At 48.6% G+C, this 23,224-nt stretch overlaps 6 protein-coding genes across 6 annotated transcripts; all 6 read left to right on the forward strand.

Annotated features, from left to right (window-relative positions):
- Positions 1–722: 722 nt before the first annotated feature.
- TEOVI_000188200 (Leucine Rich repeat, putative) lies at positions 723–2,159 on the forward strand (the record flags this gene model as incomplete). Its single annotated transcript, XM_067225043.1, has 1 exon — positions 723–2,159. One exon carries the CDS (start codon positions 723–725, stop codon positions 2,157–2,159), a length of 1,437 nt encoding a protein of 478 aa, XP_067081144.1.
- Positions 2,160–2,530: 371 nt separating this feature from the next.
- TEOVI_000188300 (acetyltransferase, putative) lies at positions 2,531–3,835 on the forward strand (the record flags this gene model as incomplete). Its single annotated transcript, XM_067225044.1, has 1 exon — positions 2,531–3,835. The coding sequence occupies one exon, from the start codon at positions 2,531–2,533 to the stop codon at positions 3,833–3,835; it is 1,305 nt and encodes a 434-aa protein (XP_067081145.1).
- A 487-nt stretch (positions 3,836–4,322) lies between these two features.
- On the forward strand, positions 4,323–11,036 carry TEOVI_000188400 (ATP-dependent RNA helicase, putative; the record flags this gene model as incomplete). The annotated part of the gene is made up of 1 exon (XM_067225045.1): positions 4,323–11,036. The coding sequence occupies one exon, from the start codon at positions 4,323–4,325 to the stop codon at positions 11,034–11,036; it is 6,714 nt and encodes a 2,237-aa protein (XP_067081146.1).
- Positions 11,037–12,093: 1,057 nt separating this feature from the next.
- Positions 12,094–14,925, forward strand: TEOVI_000188500 (formin, putative; the record flags this gene model as incomplete). Its single annotated transcript, XM_067225046.1, has 1 exon — positions 12,094–14,925. The coding sequence occupies one exon, from the start codon at positions 12,094–12,096 to the stop codon at positions 14,923–14,925; it is 2,832 nt and encodes a 943-aa protein (XP_067081147.1).
- A 1,387-nt stretch (positions 14,926–16,312) lies between these two features.
- On the forward strand, positions 16,313–18,448 carry TEOVI_000188600 (Phosphorylated CTD interacting factor 1 WW domain containing protein, putative; the record flags this gene model as incomplete). The annotated part of the gene is made up of 1 exon (XM_067225047.1): positions 16,313–18,448. One exon carries the CDS (start codon positions 16,313–16,315, stop codon positions 18,446–18,448), a length of 2,136 nt encoding a protein of 711 aa, XP_067081148.1.
- A 1,387-nt stretch (positions 18,449–19,835) lies between these two features.
- TEOVI_000188700 (Mak10 subunit, NatC N(alpha)-terminal acetyltransferase, putative) lies at positions 19,836–22,046 on the forward strand (the record flags this gene model as incomplete). The annotated part of the gene is made up of 1 exon (XM_067225048.1): positions 19,836–22,046. One exon carries the CDS (start codon positions 19,836–19,838, stop codon positions 22,044–22,046), a length of 2,211 nt encoding a protein of 736 aa, XP_067081149.1.
- Positions 22,047–23,224: the final 1,178 nt, after the last annotated feature.

Genomic DNA, 23,224 nt, shown 5'->3' on the forward strand with positions numbered 1-23,224 from the left:
GGTGTGTTGAAGTATGAAGGTGGGATGCTCACCGGTCCCTTGATGTCTACAATGATGATGCCTCCCCCTGCTGTCTTGAAAGTAGAACGAACCCTCGTGTCCGGTTTTTCCAGCGGTATGCATGCGCTCCGTGAAGGCTCTTCTCTTACGCTTTCGCATAAGACAGACACGATGGTGTTTGAGGCCGTGGAGTAAACTTGTTTCTCGACATGCAGTTACCCTTTTATTTTCTACTTGTGTTGCCACTACACTTTCGTGTTTGTGGTCGGTGTTAGCGAACACTACCTTTGTTTACCACTTAGTGTTATGTTATTTATTTTTGAAATCGGGTTATTATTTTTATTTTTTTTCCAGGGTGTAGATATTTGAACCCTAATAAACGTCAACGTTTTGTTAATTTATACGGGGGTACGTGTTTTTTTATTTGTTATCGAGGTATAGGCCTTCTGTCATGGTGACTACTGGACATTTTCGCTTCCTCTTTGCTGGATGCTCCCTGAATACTCAACGTAATAGTATGAAGAAAAGTGAGATGGTAGGCGGGGAATAAGTATGAGCGAAAACCATTAGTTATTGTGGTTATATATATATTTATATATTTATTGTTTTTGTCTGTGTCTACCTTTTTTTTCCACAAAGAAATAATATATATTTTTTCGCCTCTTGTTTTTGGTAATTTGTAAGTTGCTACTTTATTATATATTTGGGAAGTAAATATTTTGATGAACACCGCGTCAACTGTTCCGAGGAAGGGGGCGCAGCGTAGCCAGTTCCATCGAGTGCGAGCTCAGGAACACGTTCGCTATGTTGAAAAGACATGCGAGTTGCTTGATTCGAAAAAGCAAGGAACTGAGTCGAGGGTACCGTGTATTTCTTTTTTTGTTCCGAGCTTAGTTTCTTTGTGTGCTGACACAATCGCAGCTAACTTCGAGGTGATTCCTGAAGTGGATGCTTTGGCTGATAGCTATCCTGAGTTGTACGAAATGGTTATTGAGAGGCTGTCGACGGAGTTACCACTGAAGGTAAGCGTTCAGCGCGTTCATTGTGAGAAGTTTTGGCGTCGGTGCAGCGAGTCTCGGTGGTCGTTTGGGCAGTTAAGTGAAGGAACTCGGGGAAAACTTGTGGGCGGCACCTACCGTGGGTGGAAGCAGTTCTTCCTGGAGCGTCTTCTCAGAGATTTTTTGATGGGTTTAAAGACTGCAAAACCTTCAGAAAATGATGAGCAGCAGCTTTTAGAACTTTGTAACATTGGCAGAGACTATATTTACTCACTGGAGCTGCCCTGCCAAACTGCTCACCTAGACGTGTATGGAATGATTTTATCGCGCCTGCCCCATGTTTTGAACTTAAGCCTCACTTACAGCGTGAATAATGTTGAGGTAGGCTTCGAATGGGATATGATCGGTTTTACAGAGGATGATGCTCTCTCTATACGTTATGTTCTCCGAAGGTACACACCCCTTGTTTCCTTGCGATTACCGAACAACCGCATTGACAGTTCCCTATTAAAGGGTATAATCAGCGGTATCGTGCAAAATACGTCGATTAAGGTGCTTGACTTCTCATTCAACCGTATTGATGATGAGGGCGCTAAGAGCCTTGCGCTGCTTCTGTGTAAGGAGGATCTTCCTCTTGAGGAGCTCTATTTGAATGACAACGGTATCCGTGGGGAAGGCGCTGCCGCCATCGCTGATGCTTTGACTCTAAACAAGAGGTTACGTTTGTTGAACCTGCGTCTTAACCGTATTCCTGATGATGTTGGTGGTGTAGCCCTTGTCGCCGGCCTTGCGTCACATAGTGCACTGGAGGCGCTCGACATTTCACATAATCTTTTAGGTGAGGCCACCGCAAGGGCGTTGGCGGAAATCCTGCCGAGTCAGAACTCTCTTCTATCATTGAACATCGCTGGTAACAGGGATCTTGGCGTCAACACAGGCGAATTGCTGCTGAAGGGACTGAAGGAGAACAAATCGCTCCGTTTTTTTGACTCGCGAGGCAGCGGATTATCACTAGAACACGTTGCTGCGATGGAAAGACAAATTCGGTCGGTGGTACAATCAGACAAAATGAACGATATTCAAGCAAGAGACAAAAAGAGTCGTGAAATAATACACCGAGAGGTGGAGGAGAAATTATCAAAGATTGTCAGTGTTCGGTAGGATTCATTTTTCATTATGTGATCCCCTCATGTCGCGGTGTTTTCAGGTTGTCTTGGTAAGTGTGATTGCAAGCAGCGGAAGGCATGTGATCTTTTCGTCCAGGGCGAGGGAAAACCTACTGAACTTAGTCGAATTTTTCATTGATGTAAACTAGAGCGGCCCGGCACGTTCTTTCCCACTTCTTAGAGAGATTCATGCATTAGTTTTTGAAGGAGGTGGTTTTGTGCATGCCTGTGGGTGCATTGCGTAACCATTCCTTTTAGCAAAACTAGAATGGGAAACATTATTTCTTCTTATCATCTACTTGTGTGCTTCCCCTTCCTTTCTACCAGTTTATAGGGTTTCGGTCGATCTTGGTGTTTTCGGTTGCGATGGCACTCACTGCACGTGGCCTATTTTTCGTTTGTGCCTTGGTCACAACATCGTCTACTTCGTTTTTCCTCTTTGCATGTTGGCCTGTGTTAATCGTTGCCGCTTTGCGGTTATGTACGGGATCAGCGCCGAAACGAGTGATATCGCTTGCAAACACGTACTACGACTTCGTTCAGCAGCTTTGGATATATATGATGGTACTTCTGCTAGAGGGAGTCCTGCGTGTACGTATTGCGTACCACCTTGTGTCCAAGGGGGAAATGGCACGTGAGCAGAAGCTTGCTGATTTCTTTGCCCGACCCCCCCCGGGTAGGGTAAAGTTGATCATACTCAATCACCGTTGTCACCTTGACTGGTTAGTGATGTTCCCCTTTCTTGCGCGAGCCGGAATCGCGAAGTCGCTTCGTATCGTACTTAAGGTTGGGCTGAGCCGCGTCCCCATATTCGGGTGGTCGATGCAGCTGTTTCGTTACCTATTTTTAACTCGCAAGTGGGCGTCCGATCGGAGCCATGTGGTACGCATGATGGATTACTACAAGAACAGTGACGGGACAGTTGTGTTTTTGTTTCCTGAGGGAACGGATTTGACCGAAAGTAGTGTGAAGAAGTCCAATGCCTATGCTCTTCGTAACAACCTGCCACAATTTTACCAGGTGCTGAATCCTCGCTCGACGGGCATGATAGAAATGAAGAATATGATAGGAGCGGAGAACATTGATGAAATTGTCGACGTGACAATGGGGTATACGGACTTTGTGCGTGGGGAGCGCCCCAATGAGGCATCGCTGCTTAACGGTCGGACACCTTCAAAAATACATATAGTATGCACCCGGCACTGTTTTTCCAATGACCAACAAGATGGCTGGGAGGTGGGTGACCGCGTAAAGGGGTTAAGAGGCAAAGGATTATTCTCAGTTCCAGCGGATGATGAAGCGCTGAAGAACTGGTTAACAGACCGGTTCGCCAAAAAAGAGCTTTTGCTCTCCCGATTTTATACACGAAATCCCGTAGGATTCGATGAGGAGCATATTCGAAGCGTGTTTGGTCAGGACTGTGATATTGTTTCCTATGATGAAGATGAGGAAGCGGCGCGGTACCCTGAGATCACAAAATTTTCTCGCATTGCGAGGGATTTGGGAATGTGGTACGGTGTTGTATTTGTCATTTTGTACTGGACAGTACCGGTGGTACTAGTTCTACTTTTTGCTGGGTACTGGGTGTTGTTTTGGTTCGTCTTGTGCAGTATATTGTGCGTTTCGGCTGTACGTAAAGTAGGTAACTTGAGCTACTATTTAATACCCTAATGTAAATAGTTTTCAAGTTAATGATGGAACAATGTTTCGGGGGGCACGGAGAACTGGTTGAGGGACCGACGCGATATTTATTGTGTCTTCTTTTATCCCGTAACGGTAAGCGTATGGCCGCGCACCTTTATTTTTACATTCCTCTTTTTTTTGTGTATTTTTACGTCAGCATGCTTTTGGACCAAAGCAAAAGCAGCTGAGTTGGTGCCGTGTAAGCGTAATTTTACTTTACTACTCTTTTACCTGTTTATTTTATTTTTTTTCACATGTGGAACTTTTGTTATACGCTCTATTTTTTTTGCGTTTTTAAAAATAAAAATCATCCTAAAAATTTCCCCTTCACCTCTTTTAACTGTATGCCATATCAGTTTCATTTGAAAGAGGTAGCACCCACACCTGCCTTTCCAAGTACGCAAAAAAAAATAATCAGAAAGCGGCTGCGATCGCTTGGTACGGGGCGGGTGAAGAGGCTGTGACATACGGGTCCATGATGGCGGCCATCACACGCTATTCACCCCATTCAGAGCGGACAAGGGTTCATTACGAGCGCTTCCTACGTGATATTCGCCGTTGGTTGCCTCCAGGACTTGATGACAGCATAGGTGAAGTTGCAGAGGAGACTCTGTCCATTGTTTGCCGTGCAGGTAGTGGTGGTTTCAGTGGCTCTGGGGCAGCGACACAACTGCAGAATGTTCGTAAGCAACTCGAAACACTTTTTGATAGTCCACTGAGTGCGGAGACCCTTAACGAGGTGCTTCAGTACGGCCGGCTGATAGATGACTTCGTTTCGACAGAGGATGAACCTGGTGCTCACACCAACAACGTTGTCGCTGAAGATGGACTGAGTGATCTTTTGCTAATGCAGGAAGGCAAAGGCCAGCGGAAGCCGTCTGATATGTCGTCATCCGATTCAGATGGCGATACCCAAAAGGCCGACTATGATAAGGGACGTGACCTGATGAAGTTTGCCGCAGATGTTGACAGTATCAACGATGGTTTCGATGATCAGAACGACGACGATGATGCAAACTGCACGAACGCCATCCGTGTCACCTTCGAAGAGGTTGCGTGCAATCCGAACTATATTCGTGATTCTTTGCGTCGTCTGTTTCCCACGCAAACGATCGAGGAGTGCGATTTACAGGCAGAGCGCGTATTGCAGTACTGTGGAAAGCGGTCCGTGGATCAGCTAACACTGGAAACCCAGCTTACTGCATTTCTTGGCGGTTATGACGACGAGGCGGTGACCGACTGGATCGCTACAGTGGCTGCATCTCGCTGGGATATCGTTTACGGCATGTCTTTCGCGTCGAAACAAACCCAGAAGGAAAAGTCTCTTGTGATGGATGCAGTAAAGGAGCATGCGCGTACTGACCGGGTTGTGGAGCGACTTTACCAAAGTATCACAGGGAAGGAGTTAGACAACAAGCCCCATTCTGGTGAGCGGGGAAATGATGCCGATGGATCCAAACCACTGCGACGTGTTGATCTCCAGGCCTATGCATTTAAGGACGAACGCACACCGCATCAGTACACGCACGCTGTTGTTCCCCAGGGGACAAAACGTGCGGTGTTTGAAACCCACGATGAAGTTATTCTCCCACCAACGGCTTCGGCGACAGAAAATCTTCCCTGCACGCCATTGGCCGTGTTCCCAGAGTGGGCACGACCCGCTTTTCCTGGAGTCACGCAACTGAATCCGATGCAGTCAAAGATTTTTGAGTGCGCTTTTAGGAGCGATGAAAATATGCTCGTTTGTGCGCCAACAGGGGCAGGAAAAACAAATGTTGCGATGATGGCAATACTGCGGGCCATATCAAACAACATGTCACGGACCGGTCTCGTTAACCTTCGAGAGTTGAAGGTGGTATATGTGGCTCCTATGAAGGCACTGGTCCAGGAGGTGGTGCGCACGTTCTCTGCGCGGTTGGAGCCGCTGGGACTTGCCGTCATTGAATTAACCGGAGATTCTGGTGCTAATCAGGCACAGGTGGGCGGTGCGCAACTCATCGTCACCACACCTGAGAAGTGGGACGTTGTGACTCGAAAATCCGTCGAACTTGGTGTCGCGTCTCTGCTAAAGTTGCTTATTATCGATGAGGTCCACTTGCTGCATAACGAACGAGGACCTGTGCTAGAAGCTATCGTTGCCAGGACGCTACTGCAACAGCAACACCGATGTGAAGCGGGAATTCGCCTAGTAGGACTCAGTGCCACGCTGCCTAACTTTCATGACGTGGCTAGTTTTTTGCAGGTCGATCGTCAGCGCGGGTTGTTTGTTTTTGATAGTTCTTACCGGCCAATACCTTTACAGCAAACATTCTGCGCTGTTAAAAAGGTTCGCGGAACGAACCAGGCGGCGGTGATGAACCTTGTGGTCTACGATAAAGTGTTAGAGGCGGCAACGGAGGGGGCTCAGTCGTTAGTATTTGTTCATTCTCGAAAAGATACAGATTACACCGCCCTATACATCGTGAGGCGCGTTGTCGATGACAAGCGGACGCATTACTTCGTGCGACCTGGAAGTGACTCGGAGCAGGTTCTGAGAGAGGCTGTGAGTGACCCATCAAATTCGCTGCGTCCGAGCATACAACAGATGCTTCCTTTTGGGTTTGCGGTCCACCACGCCGGCATGAGCCGTGAGGAGCGCAGCCTCGTGGAATCATTATTTGCGGGCGGACATGTGCGAGTGCTCGTCTGTACATCAACACTTGCATGGGGCGTTAATTTACCAGCACACCAGGTGATTATCAAAGGAACACGGGTATTTAATGCTGCAAAGGGTGAAACTGAACTGCTCAATGCACTTGATGTTCTTCAGATGTTTGGCCGTGCGGGACGTGTCGGTTTCGGTTCTACGCTTGGAAGGGCAGCTGTGATAACGAGTGCCGAAGATCTACAGTATTACCTGAGTGTCCTCAACAATCAACTTCCAATTGAGTCGCAAATGATGCGCCGAGTTGTTGACATGTTAAATGCGGAGGTTGTCCTTGGACATATCACCAACTTGGATGAAGGCGTTCGGTGGCTCCAGCGCACGTACCTCTATATTCGTATGCGACGGGCTCCAGAGATTTATGGGGCACGTGCAAGTAGTAACGATCCTCTTCTTTTGCGTCACCTCGGGAATATTGTTCATACTGCGGCAGATGATTTGCGACGCTCACAAATGGTGGAGTACGACTCCAACACCCATCGCATTGCAACAACCTCACTGGGGCGCATTGCATCCCATTATTACCTCACCACTACTTCTATGGCAACGTACCTTACCTACTTGTGTAACACTATGCACGATGTGGATCTGTTTCGCCTATTTTCAATGTCGAAGGAGTTTTCTCACATTATTGTTCGGCCGGAGGAGCAGTCCCAGCTACAGTATTTACTCGAGAACGCCCCCATTGCCGTTCGTGAGAGCCGCTACACTCCGTTAGCGAAAATCAATGTACTACTACAATGCTACATTAGTAATATGAACCTCCAGGGGTTGCCTTTGATGAGTGAAATGTCCTATGTGAAAGATTCCGCTCAGCGAATCCTTCGTGCTCTTTATGAGATTTCTTTGGTACGTGAGTATGGTCGTACAGCTCAGCAGATGTTGCAACTTTATCTCATGACTGTGCACCAACAATGGGCAGTACAGTCACCAGCGCGTCAACTTCGACACACGGTCCCACCTAAAGTTTTTGCTTCATTCATCCATGCTTTGGAGAGTCGTCGTGTTTCGTGGGAGGAGGTTCGTTCGTGGTCGTTGGAGGATTTGGTTGAGAAACTAAGCGATGAACGGCGAGCAGAAGCTGCTTATGCATGCATTCGTCGGGTGCCACACTTTATTGTGGAAGCTGCGGTGCGCCCCCTTACACGTCGCATGTTGTATGTGGACGTAGACATAACCCCGGATTTTATGTTTGATGAAACGGTACACACTGGTACATCGGGTGAATTGGTCATTACAGTGGAACACACCAATGGACGCATTCTTCATTGTGAACGTATTAATCTTAGGGCAGCAGCTTTGCGTGGTTGTGAAACGGTCTCATCGCCGACTATTGTAGTGCCTGTAGTCGATCCCAAGCCCACACACTATTTTGTGCGATGTCACTCCATGAACTGGCTTGGTGTGGAGAGCAGCGTTGCGATATCCCTCATGAATGTTTTACTTCCGGATATTGCCCCACCTTTGCTGGAAGTGCACCACCGACCACCATCCGTGCGAAGTGAAGACGAGCGAGATGTTTCCACTGCCATGCAACCTTACGGGATGGAAGCTGCGGCATCAAAGGTTTTCCCCTTCACAGAGTTTTTTCAAATACAGCACGACCTGGTTGCACCAATAATGGAGAACAGGGGTGAAAGCTTCTTTGTCGCGTTCCCTCCTGGAAGCGGGAAAACGGCTGTTGCCGAGATTTTCATTTTGAAGTTCCTTCTGGAATGCGCTCATTCACGGAGTGCCAATGGGGTTAGTTCCCCTGTTGGCGGGGGGAATGAAGAGGAAAACAATGACGGAGGGGAATCCATATTGAGAACCGAGCAAAAACTTCTGTATCTCACAGCCACCGAGGCGTGTGCTATGCGCCGCTATAACGAGTGGAGATACAAGTTTGGTGAGGAGCTCAACCAACGGGTGGCGAAGCTGGAGCCATACGGGGAAGAACTAGCGATCAAGGCTGAAAAAGTGAGAGGAGCAACAATAATCATTAGTTGTGGAAGTAGCTTTGCTCCTCTTCTCCGGCACGGTGCCATGGATTTTCTTTCTGCAATCACGCATGTAATCGTTGATCATGTACACCTCCTACGTGCGCCGGAAGGTCGGTGGATGGAGGAATGCGTAGCGCGTTTGCAGTCGAAGCCCTATATAGTGAATAGGGGCCAAGGGCCGGCGCGTCTTCTTGCGCTGTCATACCCGTTGATCAGCTGCACTGAGGTATCGCGCTGGATGAAAGTGCCAACAGCGAGGCAGTACAACTACGGCAACTCCTACAGACAGCTTCGCGTTCGGCTTGAGGCTGTAGAGCAATTTAGCGCTCGCAGTCGCTATGCGGCGGCCACTATTTCAGTGTTGAAGCTACTGCAAAATGATCGGTATGCTGTATCACCCTGTGTGATTTTTGTTCCCACCGCACAAGATGCAGAGGAGCTTGCCCGCCGTATTGTTCTTCGCTGTCGTGATTTTGTTCCTACTGATGCCTGTGAAGATGTTGAGGACCGTCAACTCGCTCTTTTGTTGGCGTCAGGTGTTGCGTACATGCACCGCGGAAGCAGTTTGTTGGATGAACTTAACATAACGGAGAAGGTGGAACGACCCGCGCGACACCCTAAAACTGACGAGCCACTACCTTTGTACCTTGTCTGCAGTTTTGAAGCCGCATGGAGGCTTCCCGCTGCATTGTTTGCCACTGCATTTGTGTGTGCTGCTGAGCGTATTGGTAATGTTTGTGAAGAAGATAAGGAGTCTGAGGTTGGTGATTTCGCTACCGACTGCTCCGTCTCGGAGTTGCTGCAAATGACGTCGCGGGCGCTCAATGAGGCTGTCGTGTACTGTCGGGCCGCCCGGCGTTGGGTGTGGAGCCGTCTCCTTAACGATCCGTTGCCGATAGAGTCACACCTTAGGTATCCTGAAGACTTCCGCGATACGATCAACACCGCCGTTGCCCAGGGCCGGGCAAGAGATATGCCTGACGTACTGCGCATTCTTCAAAGCCACTACTTTTTGCACCACCTTCGCACAAACTTGCACTTCTACGGTGTACCCTCCAAGGAAGACATACCCGCTTACGCATCGGAGTTCGCGCGATCTGTCATAGCATCATTACAGCGGACTGGATGTGTCACTTCAAGTTCCAACTCAGCCTCATCAACAGGTTGTGACGGTGATGAACTGACTGCTCTTCAACCCACACCACGTGGTGTAGCGGCTATGCGCCACGGGATTTCCATCGAGTCTCTTGAGGCGATTGACGAAGCTGTGTCTGCTAACAGCAGATGTGGGGACTCAGTGACACGCATGTGGAGGGTGATAGCGTCATGCTGTGTGGAACTGACGCCGCAACATGTTGGAGATGCCGCGCGGATTGTAGACATCGCTGAGTTGAGTGCCCTTCACGTTGTGGCACGAGCTTTTCCCCATACCTACGATGTCCAATATCTGGACATGGATTTCAGCAAAGGTTGGACGAAGGTGCATTTACTGGTTCTTGCACACTGTGCCCGGATGTTTGTACTGCCAGTCAGTTGTGACGATGGAGGTGTTGAGGCGGAGCGTGGGGAGATAGATGCACTTCATCCATTCGCATCGCGGTCTTCTTTGGCTGTCGAACCTCAACTGCTGCTGCAGATACCTCACAGTGTGGCCGAACGGCTTCTTGAAGACTTAAACGTCTTACTCCCCGTGGTGTTGGATTTAGTTCGTGGCGTGAGCGAAATTTTTGATGGGAGAACGCAATGGAGGCATGCCCGCTGTTTGATGCGGCTTCTTTCCCAAATCGAGCGTCGCGTGTGGGGGTTTGAGAACCCGATTATGGTGGTGCCTTGTGTGCAGGAGACTCCTGCACTCCAGCGACTGCTGCTGTCGGAGGACCCCAACTGTGTTTCATACTCGCTCGAACGTCTCCAAGAGCTGTGCGATGCTGGAGTCAAAGCCAGCAAAGAGTGGTGCGATCTAGCTAAGCGCTTGTGCGAAGAAGTTCCAGTGGTAAGTGATACCGCTGCCAGTGAAGCGTTGGTTCGTCGGTTGCGCTCCGAGGTCGCAGCTGTTCCCCGTGTCGTATCCCTTTCGTCCCGTGGAACGATCGAGTTAACTAAGGGCGGACAGGCCTTTGTTATCCGCGTAACAGGACGCGTTTTATGCGCGTGCTCAACAGTCGGCGGCTCATTGGGACCGTGGTGGATAGCTTGTGTCGTCCGGCACAGCGGTCGGGAACATGTCACAGAAAGGCTTATGGCGCTTCGCACTGTAGCGGCGGTAGTGGAGCCAACAACAAGGGACACTCAGGGCGGCAATACGCGTGATAAAGACGCCACTGGAAAGGACCTCACAACTCCACCACCACTGCTCTCAGCCTGGAGTATAGAAGAAACACTTTCATTTCCTCTACACGCTGTGGATGGCGAGGATCTTGATACAATTACGATGGTTGCTATCGTGATTTCGGCGAGGTATCGTGCCGATGCGGAGGTGGACGTAACCTTTGCAGCGGGATAAGGTCAACTGGAGGGACCAGTTGAGGTGCGTTTGGGCGAGGGAGGGTGGTGACGACGAAGATAAATAAATCGATAAACATTTTCTATGGGGGAGGAGATAATACATGTGGGTGTGAGCGTGTGTGTCAGTTTGTCATTTGAGGGGTGCTGACACGTATGAAACCTAGGAAATTCAGCAGGAGCGAAATTTGAATGTGTGCACTGACAGTGGTAAGTGGAGTCTCTCTAAACTGATCCTCCTTTCGAAAGATAATGCTGAAAACACACTAACAGTTTCAACGGACTAATACTCCACTTGTGCTGCCCGTGCAATTTTTGAAAAAAACTCTCCCGGCGGCGCCCGGTGCTGCCCCCAGAGATACGAGGGGTTGTAGCCGTTTATTTTACAAGTCAATTGTGTTCCGACTGCTTTCTCTCACGGTTTTCTCTTTCCTTCCTGCTGCTTGGCTGGATCGTAAGATGTAGGACGAAGGGAAAGAAAGTGATAACCTATCCGACCTTTCGATTTCTTGTTGCGCGTGGCATATAAAAGGGGGTTGCATTCATATACCGACAGCGAAGCAGACGCGCGAGCAGACTTAGAGGTGGTTGTAAGTGTGCACGTGAACGCCCGCTGCTACCTTTGCAAACTACAGCCACGGTATCTGATCTTTTTTTTGGCGTGTTGATTGATTAGATTCCCCGTTTATCGGTCGCGACGTTAGGCGCGCGGGCTTACGTTAGCGACTTAATCTCATATTCTTTGATCTTACCCCTTCCACTTCAGTAGGCTGGAAGGAAGAGGAGTTGAGAATAGGGTCGAGAAGGAAAGTGCTTAAGAGCTGTAAAACGCAAGGCGTCTGAAGGCTTTGCCTCTCTAGGGAGTATTTTGAACCTTGTTTAGCCGTGGCACCAAAATACCGTGTGTGTGTGTGTGCACGCGTCGTCATCATCATCAGTTCATCGGTACACATCATTACTGCAGGCACGTGCCCCGACTGGGTGGCGTCATTTCCGTTACACACGACAACTCGTTCCCACTGTAGACCAACGCTCACCTGCGAGAGTGCAGGAGAGAGATGCAACGTGCCCAGATTCTCAAAGCGGGCGCAGTTTGCGCCGGTCGTCGAGAGAAATGCTCGGCAACCTCCTCCGCATCCTCGGGCTCTTCACCGAAAACAAACAGTTCAGGTACTTTACAGGTTTGTCGAGGGCGGCAACGGACTGTTAGTGAAGCACCATCCACCCCAGGAAGCGAGGGTATACGGTTCGGGGTTCAAGGATCCCTTCGAAGATTTTGGAATAGTCGTTCACAGTCAGGGAAGCCCATTGCTACCGATGCTTCCGTTGATGGGAAGTGCACAAGCATAACGACCGATGAGGTGAAAGTGCCGTCTTCCGTCTCCGTTTCCTCGCCTATCCACGTGTGTGACGATGTGGTTACCACGAAGGGTGACTGTGGGTTAGTGTGCACTGGGACTCAAACTAGCGTGGAGTTTTGTCGACATCTCAGTTTGCAGCAATGCGGTGTGGCCGTTGAGCACGGCGTTGATTCAAGTCTTCACAGCGAGGGATTGCTCCCAAAGCTGCGGTACGGCTCGAGGCGAATGGTTAAGCGACTGATGAGACGTCTTCGGTTGCCAAGTACCTGGGAGGCAACACTCATTCACTCACTTAACGAGGCCAGAGGGAATCCACACACTGTCGCTGCCGCATTAACCAAGCAGCTGGATAGCAGTTGCGGGAAGTTAGTGTTACTTCCGCCTATAACGGCTGTGGGTGGGGAGAATCTGGAGTGTTGTAGAACACAATATAACACACAACGTACTGATGAAGTACCTCGTGTGCAGGGTGGGGAAGGTGTTTCGGATGAAATCACGCATAGTCCCGTGCGGCGTATGGATGGTGCCCCGCCATTGACTGTCGGAGAGGTAAGTGGTGCGCAGCCCAACAAGCAGAGGGCTTTCCCCTTGCAAACCACGAATGCATCGGCAGAGGACTCAAATTTATCGGCATGTGTATCCGGGAATACACCCGAAGGTCCGGCGCGTCCGTCGTTCGGTGGTCTTGACCTGGACACCGGCGTGGGTGCCGTGGGCAGGAAGGGTTCCATTGTGGGAACACCGTCGGGATCTAGCGAGAATCAGCCAGGGGACGCGAACAAAACCTCGACCCTAAGGACGAAAGGTGCCTCCACCGCCGCCTCCGGGGGATTGCCGTTGAGAGCACCACGGGTAGGGGAAGACTTTCAGTTACAGGAGGTGTGTAAAGTAAACGCACCGTTTGCGGATGGTTCGTTGCGGACTGACTCCATTTTTCAGTTGCCGGGCCTGTCGTGCAGGGAAACACCATCATGTGAGCAGAGTTTGCCAAAGGCGGGCCTGGAGTTGTCGTTGTCAACTGACAATAAGGAAGCGAGTCGTATGGAGGGCGTCGGCGGCGCATACTTCTCCGGGGGGAAGGGGGGCGCATGTCCTTCAGAGAAGTTCTGGACATCGAGTCGCTCAGTTGATGAAGCAAACCCGGTGGACCCATTTGCAACGGACGGGACATTAAACCGTGCTGTTCTTCAGAAGACTGCGTTTGCTACACCCTTAACTCCTCCATTGATCAGTGCAGCAGCTACCGAAGAAGGATGTGTGCCTCCGCCACCCACGCTCAGCGTAGGAACCACCGAGGACAAAGGCATTCCCTCATTACCGCCACCACCACCGCCGCCACCACCGCCTGTTCGAGGGAAAGTACCGGAAAACCGCCGGTGTTGTAAAACGCGCAGTGTTCCCATAGATAAAACACAATACATCGCGGGGAGCTCGGCGTTTTGCGCGAGTGAGCCTGTTAACCTGCCTGGAGATTTTTTTCAAATTCTCGCGGAGGAATTCAAGCTTGCCGAATCCTCCTCCACAAGGAAAGCGCCGGGTTTGGTAGCAGAGACCATTGTCAGTACAGATCGCGAGAAAAACGTTGGCGTGGTGCTGCGTGTTCTTCGGCTTCCTGTGAGTACCATCGAAGAGTGCGTACGCAGTTTCGACGATGATACGCTATCGGAGGAGTGTGTAGCTAGTTTGGCCAAAGTAATTCCCACAAAGGAAGAGAGGCGTTTGGTTGAATCGTGGATTAATCAAGACCCTGCTGTTGAGGCATGTAAGTTGCATCGATTGAGTACGGTGTCCCAGTTTTTCGTTATGTGCGTCTCAGTTGACTTGTACGCTGAGCGTATAGAATGCTGGAACATGCGAAACGAATTTAATTGCCGCGTTGAGGATCTTGAACAGAAACTGAAGCGTGCTCATGACGGCATTCGGGCGGCCCTGGACACTAAACGTCTGCCAAGGGTTCTTCAGTATATTTTAGCGATCGGCAACTTTCTAAACGCTGGTAGCAGGTATGAAGATGCAAAAGGATTTTCGATCTCCCAGCTTGACCAGATAATACAGTTCCCGACTACGGACAGAAAGCGTACTTTACTGGAGCATGCTGTGATGGTCATTGAGCGATGCGAACCAGACTTGCACCGATTTACACAAGAGTTGCTACCGAAGGTGGAGTACGCAGGTGGCTTTGACACGGTCGGCGTCACCAGTGAAATTCAGTACCTTCGAGAACGATTGGAAAAATGCGTGACGCTGGTTCATACTATTGCAGAAGATAATCCCTGGACTTCAAAACTTGACCCTTTTTTACGTAGTGCCCTACCTGCAATGGAACGTATCGAGCAGCATCACAGTGACTTAGAGGCTGTTAGCGAAGAATTGGCGATCTTCTTTTGCGAGGACCCAAAGACGTTCCCCATGAACAAAGTCATGCGATGCCTCTCGAGTTTTGCGAAAAGGTACGATGGGAAGAGGGCCCTATTGCAGGGGAGGAAAATGAACCCTTCTAAGAACCCCCGTCGTGCAATTAGAAGTTAAAATGGGTGTGGAGAAGTGAAGGTTGAATTGGCCCCATGCCGCCGCCCGGAGAGACGTGAGTAAATGCTCTCTGTCACTTGCAGCGGAAGCGGACCGTCGCATATGTTCAGCTAGCGGTCGCGGTTTAGTGATATGACGTTTACCAGGGTACGCGGAGTGCAACGTGAGCATGAGCATTTTTCGTTTCCGTGTCGACAACTATGGTTTGTAGAGGTCCTCATCCACATACACCACTGTTTTTTTTTAAATTCTATATGTCTTTGTGGATGTTGTGGAGATGCTTACGTAGCGAGATAATTCGCCGCGAGGAACAGGGATGGATCCCGCAAGGAGTACATCACTCTTGAAGTTTGACAACAGTGTTTCATATTTGCTGCTAAGTGTGTGTGTGCATGTGTGGTAGTTGGAAAAATATGCAATGAAGGGAGAGGCGAGTGCCCAGATTTTCAAATCAACTAGAAAAAGAGATAAAAAGCAAGAAACAACGTGAAAAGTTAAAAGTGGTCTTGTTGTAAATCCAAAAGTGTTGCAACCTTCGTATTTACGCCTAAAGTGCATTTGTATTTCTATATTTGTTTCAACAGCGCAGCACTTGCTGCTGTTTTTTTTATTACTCCCCACTGGGTTTGGGACCCTTAAAGTCATTGTCCACGTGTTCGCCATTTATTTTCATTCACTTTTCGCTTTGGTTATTTTCGTTCATACAAATGCAATTATTAATGTTGTTACATTGAGTGTCACCCTAACAACTTTTTCCATTATACATTCTCTTGTTATTCCGTGCATAATTTTTTTTTTTTTGCGTATGGTTCGTGTGTGTGTAACCGCGTTATTTATACCGTTCTGTTTAAAGATCTATTAGCTCAGATTTCCGGTGACCAGTTGGACTCTAGGTTGTGCTGAAGGGTTAAACTTGCTTGTTTCACGGAGAAAAGAGCCCTTCCATCCAGTTCCAACGAACACCCCATTTTCACAGAAACTTGATTTTTCTTTCACTTCACTGTGTACGTCAGTCTTGTTTTCATTTTAACTTTACTGACTTGCTTTGTCATGCATAGTTTCCCTTTGAGTGTAGAGTGCGCGCTAGGAAGAGTGGAGGTGGTGAACATGATACCTGTGGTTTCGAAATGTTGTCCTGCCATCATGTTATTGAGGTAATGTTACGCTGTTACCCCAATTGGTGTACATTTGCGATAACACTGACTCATTGTGAAACTGCTTCCCCTTGCTTTATTTTCTTGTTCTTGTTCATCCTTTTTTTTTCTACTAATTTTTCTCGATTTTGCGAGGCAGTGGTTGGGTCGCCTGCGGGAAATACCGTTTAAGGGCCCAGGAGAGAAGGCAGGTTGTCCTCGGTTTACCTCTGTGCTTCATAAATCAGCAACTCATGCGCGTGCGAACAAAGCGAGAAGGCGTTAGCAACAACTTTGGAAGCGCTTATGTCAACTGTGAAATCATCAGTGCCTTCATCAAGCAAAAAAGGGAGGAAAACTCCTCCTCTGGACTTTGTCCGTCCGCGCACACCGCTGTAGAGTGGAGTATCCGAGCTGGTTCCCGAACAGCATTTTTGCTTCACGAGGTTCCCATATCCTGTGGACCGTCATCTCCCGTTGGTAAGGAGTGTGGTGCACCTGAAAACAATGACAATTCCGTCGAGAATGGCGACACCGGGACATATAAGTTGGTAATAGGTGACGAAGTTGTGTCTGCCATAATGAGTGCAGACGATGAGTTGGATCGGTCCGATGCTTTGCGTCTCCTTTCGCAAAAGCTTTGTGAAGTCTTTCGCATACCTGTGGGGATCACCACGGGCGACAACAGCCACGGTAATTGCCTGTGGAGTGAGGAGGGTTCGTGTTCAGTGTTGACACCACAAGAATTACGGGAGCTACCCTCACGCTGGATAATGCAGAGCCTAAACGAAGCCACCGTGGCGAGTTCACACCGTAACGGCGTTACACTTCTTGATTGTGGCGCAACAGTGTGTTTGAAGTCAGAGGTTCTCAATGACGAGCCAAAACGCGAACTCAGTAGCGAGCCTGTGCGTAAAAGGAACTATAAACCTGGTAATGCGCCACAGTATCGGGTGTGTGACGTCGCTGACATGGCTAACGGGCAATATTGGGTTGAGGTGGAGCCGTTAATAACTGGTCCAGAATCAACAGGATCTGTAGCCCGAAGGCGGTTTGATCGGGATGAGTTGCTGTTAAGTCCACCCCAACCCGTATACTTTGATCCACTTCTTCCAGTTGATGAGATAAATAATTCTCGTGGGACGTCGGCATGTCTTTTTCTTTCGGCAGTGTTAGCAGTTGGTCGGATACGTTCTGAACGTGCGGCAATCGGTGATCTGTCGATGTGGGACATGTATCCGAAAAATGTTACGTTGCAAATGGGTTACGCTTCGCGAGATATAAGGCGCAAAGTGCACGAACTGTGTGCGGCACGTCGCGACGCTCTCCACGTGGAGGGTGGCACTGAAGGTACAGACGTGAAAAAAGAGGAGTTGGAGTTGCGGTTAGTTACTGACTACGTAACTTTGCGCTACAAGGGGAAAACAATTGAAGTCCTGCAACGAACGGTGGAACGTCTGTCGTTGCTATGGGACGCGCGGTTGGCAGTGAGAAGAGTGAGGGGGGCTAGGAGGGCACACGAATTATGGCTTGACGCTGTAGAAACACAGGCCGCATCAGATTTTTCTGAGAAGATACACGTTTTCAGCACCGTTGAGCCGTTCTTTATGCGCCTGTTTACTTTGTTGCTGCGGTATAGTTCACTGTTCGGTGATTTAGGTTATAATCAAGGGCCGCATGCCGCTGTTCCACCGGCAATCATGCAACAGTTGTGTCAGGTATTTGATATTCAGTGTGAGGCATTTGCAAGCCCACTCAATGCTCAGTTGCCGCTATTTTGCTCCCTGTTCCCCGACACTGATTACTTTTTTGGGTCACTGGGTTCCTTTTTCGACATCGCGCTGACAGCAGGACATTTTGAGGTAAATCCACCTTTTGTAACTGCGGTGTTACAGCGGCTGGAAAAATTACTGCTGAAAGACACCCTACCTATTAACGACAGTGATGGTGCTGCATCTATGTTATTTGTTGTAGTGCTTCCGTCCCACGACCTAGATGAAACTGAGAGGAGTGATGGCCTGGAAGGGGGAGCGCCGGTTGCAGGGAACACCACTCTGAGGCAGAATAATAACTGCGATAGGAAGAGGGGCCGCTTTGAAAACGATGGGAGAGATAAAGGTGGCGGAAATGCTGTAAGCACCGACCGGGCACTACGGGAGAGTCCGTACTGTCTTGCTCACGTTCTTTGTTCTGCCCATGAGTCCGTGTACGTTGACGGACATCAGCACATGCTTCGTGCACCCCTTTTTTGTATTGGGTCTCCAACACGACTTATTGTGCTGGGAAATCGAACGGCCCGCCTTCGTTACAGCGACGCCGCAACGCGGTTACAATCTGTGCGAGAGGCATGGCGGGGCTACACCTTGGAGAACAGAGTTGATAGCCCGTAGTCTGCCCGTGCATACGTTTATTTGGAAAACATTTTTGCTTTTCCCTCCCAGACTGCTAGGCGAGTTTTCTTTCTTCTAGCGTTATTTCAAGTGCACTACCGACGCTCTGGTGCCAGGCTTCTCACTTATTCCAGTAGAAGCTCCACTTCTGTCCAACATCGCGGGTGGAGCCCCTGCTTTATCTAATTTTTTTTCTCCTCCCCTTTTCGCATGTTTGTTTTTGTGGCTCTCGGAGCCCCTCCTCCCGACTACTTTTTCATTGAGTTGATGCACCTGCGGGGATTTGTGTGCTGTCGGTGCAGGATGGTTGGTGAAAGTTATAACCACAACTCGCTGATTTCAAGTGCTCCTCATCCCCACGTTAAAAAAAATATTTATACTGTGTTTTTTTTTTGAGCGCAGAGGCACATTTGGAATGAAATCATCCATCAATGTTGGCCAACCCGTCCTTAAAACGCTTCGAACCCCCTCTGCAGTTCATACCCAGTTTAAGAGGTGCCAGCGACTCTGGAAATTTTATAAAGGGGTGGTGATGTGGCGGCGAGCAGTTTAATATATTTATTTCTTCTTTGGCTGCTTTACGTTGAGCTTGTCTCGTGAGGCGTAGCGACACACTTACGGGGGGAAGGGGGAGGGGGACAGATTAAACCGGTTAATATTTCCTTCCGCTCTACCAACATCTCGGGGGGGGGGGAGGTTGTGATGCATGTGCATGTGCTTGTGTGTGTGGAAATACTCCAGTTATGCAGCATGAGATGCATATAGAAGTAGGAGAATCCCTTTATTCCTGACGTTTGTACAGATCCACGCCTGCGTACAATCAATGGAGCCTGAGCCTCTCTTTAACCTCGAGGTGCCATATGTCCCGTTGTTGGTTTAATTTTATATGAGGCATGAAGAAGGTGCTTGTATGCATGGAAGTTCTTGCTGCTGTGGGCTGTTCGACGTAGGGGACACACACACACAAAAAAGTAGCGACAACGAAAATATTAACCGAAACGGTGGCTAGTTGTGCTTAGTCCCTTGTTTTTTTTCTGTGATTTCTGTTGCAAACTACATCCTTTTACTCCTTCATTATCTTGCACCGTCAAAATGTCGAGGTTGGCAATTTTTGATCCTAGTACTGCACCGCAACAGGCGGGGAAGGAGGTGTCATCGAAATAAAGAGGGAACGACACCAGGGCAATTCACAAAACAAGCGGTGGCAAAAATATTTATCCCTTAACATCTTAGCGGCATTTGAACTTTGGCAGTTGATATTGGGAGTAAGAGTTTAAAAGAAGGTAAGACCAAACCTCGATCCCACAATCTCTTTTACCTTGTAGTGTCAGCTGCTTATACTCGGCACTTCTCATCACCTACGGCATTCGTTCGAGGAAACTCGTAGATGTTGTGCGCGTTGGATGACACTTGGGCAGATTGTCTTGATGAGTTTAAATTGGCCCTTTCCTCCACGGGAAATACGTGGAAATGTGAATCATTAGCGGGTGTCGATAAGGAGGCGATGCTCAGCGCTCCAGAGGTGATGGATGCCAAGACGGACCCAGGATGCGGATATGCTCAAATCCGCTCGCTCAACGACCTCCTCGCGAAAGGGGACATTCCTTCGGCTGCAACACTGCAGGGACAGGAATTACTGGACGTCATGGACCTCATTCTTGCTAAGGAACTACAATATCTTCAGGGATTTTCCCTTACTTCGGGTTGTCTTGCCTTCCCGTATTTTTTCAAGATGGATTTACTAAAGGAGCAGAATCCTGTGTTGCATGCGTATTGCCGAGGTGTTGTGAGGACCGTAGAGATTGTGCTGCGTGCGGTCATGACGACTGGGATCCGCAGCGATGAGGAGTTTGTGCCATGGATAAGGGAGATGGAAAGCGAGGAAAACGTGCCCGATGAGCAGATTCTTTGTCAACTTGAGGAGGCTGCATGCAAGGCAGACTCACCTGCCGTTGCGACGCGGTTGCGTTGGCGCATGGACTTTCTTTCTGCGCTCCGGTTGTTTGTTGTTGTTGAGGGAAAAGCGGCTGTTGAGGAGGCATGCGGTATATGCAGCGCGGCGCAGGAGCTGTTGAATTCAGATGACTATGCGCGTACTTTTGAGCCCGTGCAGGATGGCCGTTTTTTCCGCGAGACTGAGGTTGCGTATTGGGCGAGTGGTTTCACTCCAACAAAACCAATGCCCGTTGCTCCCTTTTGTGAGGTGGTGCAGTCGTACACGACAACGCTGCAGCAGTTGGCTTCACTCAAAGATTTGTTCAGTTTACCGTCTATTCAAGCCATCTTGGAATATATCGAGTCTATCGGGGCGCAGAAGCCGCTGCTTCCAGTGCGAGCAATTGCAGTAATCGCACTATTTCGCAGTAATCCAAGTGAGTCTTTTCTTTATGGTCCTTCCTTGAGCCATCGCGTTCTTGAAGACTTGTCAACAAGTTACGGCGCCCCCCTTTATCTTGGAATAATGGAGGGAAAGGAGGAATTACTCGAGGGTGTGGTGAAGTATCGCCTTCACAAGGGAATGGACCACCGCAAAGTAACACCTCAACAAACCGAGTTCCTCCGCCAGCACACCGTAGATGCTGTACGTAGTTGGGCAAGAGAAATGGAAAAGGTATATCTTATTCATATGGAGTGTATGCTCTGCAACCGGGGTCTTGCCCACCGCCGGCTTATGAATGTGCTGCCCCAACTAGGGGGACTGCAGGAAATGTCGTACAGCACTGACATTAACATTTTTCTTTCTCAGACCCCGGGGTTGGCTGCGGACTTGCAGAACGAAGCTATCAAGCGAACATCAATACTTACAATGTACGCTAACCAACATGTTTTGCATGTGATGGAGCTTATTTTCTCCCTTACGGTTGAACTTGATCTCTTTACGCAGGGAGAGCTTGTACCCGCACTTTGGTATATGAATTTTATACAGCGGCTGCAGGTGGAGAACCTCTTAAATTTATCTCCGCCATATGGCGCTTTAATTCCTGAAACCCGTATAAACCGGGTAACGAAGGTACCACTGTATAATCTGGCCCTAAGCACTCGTACCTCAGGGAATGTGGACACACTTCGTGTTGCCATTTTGGAGACGGGTCGGCAGATTACTGATGCTCTTTTCCGTGCCGCATGCGTGATGGAGGCCAAGGGGCTTATCGACTTCAAAACTCAGGGAAAGTACTCACTTACTACGGTGGAGAGAGTGTTTAACAACCGCATGAAATGCTTGGGCCACATCCGCAGCCCAACCTTTGTGCCATACGGCTACTGTGTGTCTGCCAAACCTAACTTTTCCTCAACTAATGACGGGGATCCACCGAAAATTTCACATTACGCTCACGAAGCAGGCGTGCAGGCGCTTAATGCGGCAGAGCGATTGAAACATCTGCTAGCGATGAAGGGCCTCGATGGGGCGCGCGGGAGAGCTTTGTACGAACACATCAAGGCAATGGAAAAGACAGCGCGGGCGATAAATGCGTCTTTGGCATCATTTGTTGGTGTGTGTGATGATGAGGAGGCATTGAAGGGGTATGCCGTGGAGGTTGGTCGACCTTTCCATTCCTGTATGATATGCCTCACCTTAAGGAAGAGGACAACCGCTTGACCTATACACGCAAAGAAAAAAAATCCAGTTGGAATGGTATGCGACTTCCCACCGTTTTCATGCTATTCTTTGTTTTCCCCTATTTTTTTAAAAAAGTTTTCTTTTAATTTTTTTTTCTCTTCGCGTGCGAAACCAACGTTATGCTTTTTGTGGTTCTTTTCACTCACTGTCGGCACCGCCAGCGGATGGCGTCCGCTTTCTGTGGTTGTTTCTACAGTGTTTCGACTCCCAGTTCTGGGGTGTACTTTTTGAGTGAGGTACTGAAAGGTTATTTATTAATTTATTTTTTGCACGTGAGAAGAAAAAATAAGAAAAGGAAATGAAAGGAAAAAGGGAGAAGATGTTTGGCGGTGTGAGCGTTGGTGTGATATGAATTTGAAAAAGGAACAGGAATGTTGTGGAGGAGCATATGGGATAAGGCACGTGGGAACTGTGGAGTTGTTTTATTCTCTTTTATGATCCTTCCTATCTTGAGGAACACTGGCAGGGATGCATAAACATTGTTTTACCTGTTTCTTCTTCTTCTTCTTTTTTTCTTTTTGTGGAGGACGCCACACTGTTATCGCTGCTAAAGTATGTTGTCACCACCGAGCGGCATTTGCGTTTAATGTGTGTGACCGCGGGATATTTAATAGGGGGTGGATGCTCGAAGACCGAGTTAGTTAGGAACTGGGGATTAATATACGTACACATTAAAAGAATGATACAAAACGGAAGGGAGAAGTGGAGGAAAGGGATATTTAAGAAGAAAAGAAGAAAGAAGAAATATTTTCTCTCTTTTTTCTTGTTTTACATAGCGGCAGGACGTAACTCATTTTCTTAGTTTTCAAGTTATCACTGTCCTTTCAATACTTTTATTGATTTTTTGTATATTTTAGTTTTATATCACTGGCTGCACGTACAACTCTACCTCAAAAGAACCCTTCTTCTGTTTTCCCCCTTTCTTCTGAACGGTAAATATTCTTGTTTATAATTATATTCACACGCATGTTAGCAGTTGACGTTGACGGTACCACAGTCTTAGAAAATCGGGTCACGCTTTTTCCCACTTTTGCACAAGAGCGCTGGTGGAGAGAAGGGTAAGCGGACATATTCGTACGGTAATCGCGTAGCAAACTCAAATCAAAACAAAAAAAAATAAAAAAAAGAGGAAAAGACAACACCAAACCGAAAAAGGT

This window comes from Trypanosoma equiperdum, assembly GCF_001457755.1.
Source record: "Trypanosoma equiperdum strain OVI genome assembly, contig: ctg_447, whole genome shotgun sequence".
In the NCBI taxonomy this organism is placed as follows: domain Eukaryota; phylum Euglenozoa; class Kinetoplastea; order Trypanosomatida; family Trypanosomatidae; genus Trypanosoma; species Trypanosoma equiperdum.